The 7,742-nt window shown below is 51.9% G+C and overlaps 2 protein-coding genes across 2 annotated transcripts; both read left to right on the top strand.

Annotated features, from left to right (window-relative positions):
- Nucleotides 1–1,240: 1,240 nt before the first annotated feature.
- On the top strand, nt 1,241–2,575 carry MAA_06880 (cytidylyltransferase; the record flags this gene model as incomplete). The annotated part of the gene is made up of 1 exon (XM_007824878.1): nt 1,241–2,575. The coding sequence occupies one exon, from the start codon at nt 1,241–1,243 to the stop codon at nt 2,573–2,575; it is 1,335 nt and encodes a 444-aa protein (XP_007823069.1).
- A 2,905-nt stretch (nt 2,576–5,480) lies between these two features.
- MAA_06881 (MYB-like protein) lies at nt 5,481–6,629 on the top strand (the record flags this gene model as incomplete). Its single annotated transcript, XM_007824879.1, has 2 exons — nt 5,481–5,996; nt 6,150–6,629. 2 exons carry the CDS (start codon nt 5,481–5,483, stop codon nt 6,627–6,629), a joined length of 996 nt encoding a protein of 331 aa, XP_007823070.1.
- Nucleotides 6,630–7,742: the final 1,113 nt, after the last annotated feature.

The following is a 7,742-nucleotide window of genomic DNA, read 5'->3' on the forward strand; positions in this document are numbered from 1 at the left end:
GAATATAACCCATCACAGTAGGGCCGTTGAAAGGTTCTGTTGCTCATCCGTGGTCCAGGTAATCAGACTACCGGCAAGTGGCAAGGGTGACGTCCCGTTCTGTTGAAGGGTTCAATGCTTTCTTGGTACTGGGATTCTTTCGGTGGTTGGCGAAAACAAAAGAAGAAAAGGAAGTCTCGTCGAAGCTCAGTGTCGAAATGTCCACGCATGGCTTCCAGGTGGGGTAGTTGTGTCGCTGGGTATCACCGTGAGTCTGCCCAGGAAGGGTGCAACCATGTTGATGAGCTTATTTCAACGGGGGCAAAACTGGAGCAGGACTGTCAGAAGATGGGCCGAAAAGACGGGGCAGAGCTTGGGAGGGTGCATGAGGGCCTTTTTGCTTGCAGCGAGAATTTCGCCTGCAGCGCTTGTCACGATGCGAAGCACGTGGTGGGGCATGGTTAGCCCTCACCTGTCAAGATGCCTGCAGCCTTCAACACCGAACGGCAGTGTTGTGAATCATGATAATGTCAAGTATAAAATTACTTGATCATCGGGCCGATGCAACAATTCTGTCTCCTCGTGCTGAAGAGAAGGACTTCGAAAATAAAGATATGGGCACTATATGTATCAATGGCTTACAGAATCATAAATGCTGTTGCTACACTCGCTCAACAACACCCGTTTCCCTCCATCCTACCGTTTACTACGCGCATTTGGCTTGTGCTCGAGCACGGGCCCACGAAAACATTGCCATTGGCGAAGGAATTAGGGCTAGTACCAATCCATCGCGATATAGGGTGTGGTATTCATAAAGGGAAAATGTCATGAAGACGGTGGTCCGAAAATATTCATGACTTTCGTTCAAACCTTTAATGTCGAGAAAACCAGCCATGCAATAATGTCGATGAGGTGCGGGCCGTGTGGCAGAACACCAAAACATTGGGCGTAGTGGTTGGAGGCCTACATATTGAGCAAGACCTGACACCAGGGTGTTTAGTGGTCCGACACCGCTTGCCAACCTTTGCCTATAAGCGCTTTTTTCTAGAAAACTAGTAAGGTTTACAGGCGCGCGTAAAACGCCACCAATCCACTAAAATGGTCGACGCTCAAAGCCGCACGCTTCAAACCTCGGCCCAAAAACTCGCAGCGCCCGCTTCCACATCATTATAAACGCAGAATACGTCACGCGCCAATCGTCAGGCGTGTATATCGTTTCAATTCCTCACCAAATCAAGGCCTACAAGTCGCACTGGTCGTCATGTCCTGTACAGACTCTGCAAACGCACCCTCTCTTCTCCTCCTACCTTCGCCGCCAGACCCCGCAACCCCAGACGCAGTTCGAGCTGCTTACCGACGTCCCCTGGAAGCCGTCATCTCTCGACTAAGCCATGAAAATAGGCCAAATGCTCCTCGAGATATAGCACCCGTGCTAGTCGTTGCTGTCGCGTCACCAGTCCTAACCAGAGGGAATCCCGCGGCAACAAGCGGGCACGATGCGCGATCCGTAGATTGGGCACCTTCTCAATCTCTCCTGGCCGATTTGTACTCGTTGGTGGCAGTAATTTGCGCTGAAAAGTCAATTGCCACCGATTTGGAAGCCGACGACCCTGGTGCCGTCGATGTTCGACTGCTTCTCATTGACCACGATCAATCATCTCCTTCACACTACCGGCCGGGGCCGAATGGATGCTACGAGGCAAACAACACGACTGTTTTGGACTTGGCGGCGTTTGCCTCGTTGGTTCATCCGTGGAGGCACATATTCCATCCCAGCAGTGAGGCGGGCTATCAGCTGCACGCTGCTTATCTGAAGTACGCTGAAGGAAAGCAGAGGTTCCTTCAGAGTCAACTCGTAGCCGTTGACGGTGGTCTGACCTTGTCACAACCCGCCTCCTCACAAGGAACCGCAAACGACGCGGCTTCTGTGTCTGGGCCAAGTACATCCCGGCAACCGAAGCATTCCGCCAAAAGCTACACCACGGTGTGCCTCGGCGGGACATTCGACCATTTACATCCTGGTCACAAATTGTTTCTCCACGCTGCCATTCTCTTGTTAAATCTCCAAGACAATCCATCGGGTAAAGAGCCGCCATGTGAACTGGTAGTTGGCATCTCCAGCGACGAGTTGCTCGCCAAGAAAAAGTACGCCGACCAGCTTCAGTCGTGGGACGTTCGTTCTCGCTCCGTCATCAACTTCCTCTCCACACTTCTGAATTGGTCTACCACATCGGCGACGGCCATGAAGGCTGTGCAGGCCGAAACCAAGGAATTGCACGCCACCTTCCGAAACGGCCGCATTTTGGTGCGGTGCGTAGACTTCCACGACCTCTATGGGCCCACGGTCAAACAAGAGTCTATTCAGGCACTCGTCGTCTCTGGAGAGACTCGCAGTGGTGGCCAAGCTGTCAATGACAAGAGACACAGCCAAGGCTGGCCAATTCTAGACATCTACGAAATCGACGTTCTGGATGCCGGCATTGGTCCCGTAGAGGGTGGCAACGGCAACACGGCGGCTGGTGGCAACTTTGAAAGCAAAATCAGCAGCACCGAGATTCGGAAACAAAAGGCGCAAAGGCTTTCAGATTCTCGTTGAATGAAGCAAGGGGAGTGTTTCGTACAGTGGTAGTCGCTGCTGGCACCTCTACGGCGCAAGCGTCATTTTGAGCAACATGGAATATAAAATGCGTTCCACAGGCCACTATCTGCTAGGGGACCGACTGCTGGGGTTGTTCAAAGCATCTGTGCGCGGTCTTGGCGCTGAGAACTACGATCCGCTGAGACTGCGAGTAGCACGCTCCATGGGTGGTTTTTTCCTTGTCTCGGGCAGTTTTCAGATATACCACTGTTGGTGGCACCAGCTTTGCAATTTCAGAAAGCTGGCATGCGGCCACATCAGTTAACCTCGGAAGGTATTAAGATGCCATAAAGGCCAAGCCCCCCGTTTTTGTCTTTGGAAGCTTGATCCCATTAGATAATGTGCGGCCTTGACTTTGAAGACGAAGCAGTCTCGCGGGGTCAAGCAGGCAACTGTGTTTCTTTTGCCCCGTTTCTTTTGCCCGTGCTATTTTGACGCAAATCCCAAGCTCGCCGTCTATGTCCACAGAGAGAGGCATGCGGGTAAAGGGATCTCTCTCACCAGATCTTGCACTTTGTAGGGTCATGTCTCTCCAACATTGACCCCCCCACCTAGCTTGTCTACGGCGCTGAACTCCTTCTGATCTATACTTTGGTTTGTGGCCCATGGCTCGTTAGGAAACTGGCGAAGATCTCCGGGTTAAAAGTTGCGCCCACGTGCCAATGTAAACAAAGAACTGTGACGCTAAAACTACAACGATGACCTCAGTTGATACGAGAGAGAATAACATGGTCCGATGCGCCGGGAAATAATCATATACTAAGGAGGGAGAAGGGCGGTCTGTTTGTTTGTAGTGCTAAAAGGGTTATGCATGTCCCAGAGACAAAAGTGCAGCGGGATGTCGAGGTACGAACGAAGATTGTGAGAAAGCTTTCGACGAGTGTCGAGTCGATTCAATGACAAGAAATTTTTTTTTCAGACGAGATGATTGGTGAATGCAAATTGCAAGACGTAGATGCATTGTGACAGCGGATATGGCTGACGAATATGAGCCTTGTGGCAGAGAGGATAGAGAGAAAGGGGAAGCGACAGACGAGGCAGATATGATGGTTGGTTCCAGCACGCACTCTGTGCATTCCGCGTTGGTCCTTCCTCGCTGGCGTCAGTTTCATGAGGAAAGGCAAATGGGGCCCAGTACCTACACCGAAATTGCCACGACGTTGGCAATCTACATCTGCCAAGTCGGGATTTCGGATCCCAGACGGCCTCTCTTGGTTTCTCTCCATTCCCCAGCCTTGCAGTACTGGACAACTTGGCGACGCAGATGGCCTAAATATAGCAACAGCCTCCAATGTGACATTGGTGCTCTGTGCAAATTGGAACCTGGCAGTTTGGCAGCTGTGGGGTCCATCAACGTGACGCTAGTCTCTCCTCAGCGTGCTTGGCGGGTGTTTAATAAACGCGCGCTTACACCGGGCCAATCCTGTGCCCGCATTTCGCAAACACTCGCCACTTCTCACGCTCAACTGTCCAACATGCACCTCCCGCAGTAGACATCACTACACGGCTCCATGAAAGATGCCGTATGCTCCCAGGTGCTCCTTTTTATGTAGAGAACAGAGCCAGCGTCGACTGGCCCCCACTGGAGCTTGCCCGCCTCTCTTTCCATTCGCCGAGTCCCTCGCCTGGCATTCTTCACCAACGTGCTCGCCCATCGTCGACAGCTTTAAGCGCCTTTCACATTCGAGCTATGACATAAGCCTCCACCATGAACCTTGTTCTTCATCCCCTCTCTTCTCATCTATGTTATTTACAGCAGTTGCCTAAGCTCCTTTCGGCCGCGGTATGCAGCCTTCCCTAGAAGGGGCGTCGGGGTGATGCAATGTCCGCTCCTCCAATTTCCAGGCGCCCAGCTCTCGATGCTATTTTGGAGAACCTTCGTTAGGTGCTGTCTGTACTCGAAGAAGAAGAGTTTTGCCGGCTTTGGCTGTTTTGGTGTCCCCAGCCGTGCCTGGAAACCGACTGCCATGGTGTCTTCACCATGTTCTTCGGTAACCGCGTTATATCCCCACCGCCCAGGGGAATACATTACCTTTTCCTGCGTGCCATCTACTCTAGCCGCGTGTCGAAGTTCCTCCACGACATGCCAGGAGTTCCTTATCTTTCTCGAACAGTCCTCGAGCCACAGTTCCTGGCCTGGGGTCCTAAACGCCACCTCCTCGATTCTGTAGCCGCCAGGCCGCCTCGAAACTTCCCTTTCGGCCAATGTTATCGACCCATTTCTGAACAAGTCGACTCTTTAGACACAGAAAGCTCGTTTCACTTCCATTTTCGTCTTGCGGGTTTCGTTTCATCTCTAGAGCCGCTCATGGTGGCATTGGCCTTCATCTTTTCCCGGGCAGGGTCATGAGGCTCGTTGTCGTCTCAAGATCTTAAAGCTGCTTCATGTCCCTCCTTGAGGCCAGGCCAATTTGTTTCGTTTCTTTATCCAAGTTCATCAGCCTTCCTTACAAGGCTCTCTTGTCTTCCTTGGCATTTTTATTTCCCTTTTCCTAATCCATTGCCTGATCTGGTCTCCATCCCTCCACCCTTCGTTCCTCTTTCGCTCGACAGCGCCTCTTCATTGGGCTCTGTCTTTCCGCAAGTCTCTCGTTCATCGACCAATTCGGCTCATTTCTCTTTTCGCTTTTTTTTTATAGAGAGCTGTGTCCTGTGCTGCAGGGAAGCACATGTGCAACTATACAACTTCCTCACTGTCTGGCCTTAATCGATAGTGTCAACATCGAATCGACTGTTGATCATCACTCACAGAGCTGGTCTCTTTGGACTACCCGGCAATTCCCCTTGAATTGAATTGACTCGCTCTTTTTTTCTGCCTTGGTTCATCTCAATATACTATTCAAATCCTTAGACAGACATCATAATGCCTAAACATCATCGAAATGCCAGTGGATCTCACCACTATGCGAATCAACTCTCGGCTGCCATGGCCACCACTCCCATGTACGCACAGCAGCCTGCGCGTATTCAAGTCCCGGCCAACTATTACACGATTCCGCCCGGTCCAGACTCGACCCCGATGCAGATGCCAGCGTCTCAGCAAGAGCCATACGACGCCTACGCGGCTGAAGCAAGTGCTCTTCCGCCATCCCAGCACCGAGCCTCATCTGGAGCTTGGAGCACGATTGACGACAACAGACTCGTCCAAGCCAGAGCACAAGGTCTGAACTGGGGGCAAATCAAGGACGCGCATTTCCCTACCAAGAGTGCCAATGCATGTCGCAAGCGCCATGAGCGCCTGATGGAGCGCAAGGGCGCAGATGACTGGGACACGCGAAAGTTCCAGCAGCTGGCGAAAGAATACATGGGCATGCGAAAGGAGATCTGGAGCGGGCTAGCTGCTCGAACTGGTGAAAAATGGAACGTGGTTGAATCCAAGGTAAGGCTCCAACAACTGCTTAAATCCCATCATGTGTATACATGTACACATATCCACAACACCCTCGCAGCGGGAAGCCGCCCCTCTATTAATGACGATATTATAAACTTGCGCGCTAACCATATGCCTCCTCTCTACTTTATTGCCATGTAGTGCATGTCAAATGGCTTGAAGAATCTACAAGCCGCGGCTCGGCAGGCTTCGCGCCGCGAACGCCTTGAGACTGGCTCTCACATCACAGGGTATGACGACGACAGCGGCATTTCCGGCATCGGCCTGACTCCTGTTGATGAACTAGACGCATCCTACAGCAGTCCTGAGACGAGCTCCTCGATCGGCGCGACGCACTCCTTCTCCTCCAACTCGGCGGCCGCCTACCACCTCCAGGGCCACGCAGCGACGCACACGCATCTACACCCCGTCGGCGGCGGCGGCGACCAGACATCCTACGGCCTCGGCGCATACGGTGCCTCCTACGGCGGCCACCACGAGTACTCGTCCAGCGCAGGCTCGTCAGCGAGCATGGGGCACAGGTACGCCTCCAGAGGAAACAGTCCCTACATGGACACGCAGCGACTATCCACCGCCGACATGGGCATCGACAGCTTGATCAACCGTTCCGCCCGCCGGTAGAGCACAACCGCAGCCAGCCACCCACTCACTTCTCTTCACTTCACCATGGGCACACTGCTAGTCATGCTTGCCGCCTTTGTGCAACGTGCTAGCTTTTCTTTCACCCGTGTCCTTTTCCTCTTTTCCTAATAATTTGTTAAACTCTCCTTTAAAAAGATGCAATTTTCATCGATCTCATCTTCCCTCGCTCATTACAGGGTAGAATACTACGGCGAATGACCGAGGAGGCGTTATTGGATATATTGGCTCACGTATGGAGCTCTCTGCTGTGGTGGTGGGGGGACTATGAATGACGAGCGTTTGACGTTTCCATTGTTTTTAGAGCAGCGCAATCTTGCAATCTGAGGACCCGTGCAGTGGCGGCAAAGAAGCGATTTACCCGGTTCGCTGTGTATGTAGGGAGGGACAAGTCTTGGTCAGTGTATACTAGACGATAGATTTCGGACTTTTCTTTGTTTCAGGATTTCCGTGCCGCAAAGGGGCCCTACAAATTGATTAATATGCCGTTCTCACGTTGGGGCCCGTGGGCATGGCCCTGTTTCTAGGAATTTGTCTGGGATACGTACTTGGCTCAAAATTGAAGCTAGTTGTACATATTTCAGGGACTTGTAAACTCGATAACCTCTGATACGTGGCGGTCTAGCGCGGTGCCGGGCTACATGTAAACCAACAGGCGCAACAAAGGGCGTCCAGCAAGGCCGCTCGTCTTCACTCAGCCCTTTACTCTTTCTTTGTCCCTTCATTGATCGTCCCCGACCGATCCCCTTGCTTCACATGGATTTTCGAAATTTGTGCTGCCACATGGAGATGAAGGAGGCCATCTTTGTCCACAAACAGAAGGCTGTTTTTACACACTTTTCCATGTAAATTGTCCAGATAGTTGCCAGTCGATGTTGCTTGTGCGGACCAATCATGCAGCAGAACATATGGCATCCTTCCAGCCTAATCTCCCCGTTGAAAAATGTCAACTTCGCCCACGATCCGGGCGTGAATTGCTCGGCAGGTTACCAAGTGACTAGTCTACTTGGGTGCCAACTGGTACTCTTTTCGCGACTGGAGGTGTGCTAACGTATTTATTATATTTCAACTCTCTAATATATACTAATATATACT

The sequence above is a fragment of the Metarhizium robertsii genome (assembly GCF_000187425.2).
Source record: "Metarhizium robertsii ARSEF 23 chromosome Unknown MAA_Scf_5, whole genome shotgun sequence".
In the NCBI taxonomy this organism is placed as follows: domain Eukaryota; kingdom Fungi; phylum Ascomycota; class Sordariomycetes; order Hypocreales; family Clavicipitaceae; genus Metarhizium; species Metarhizium robertsii.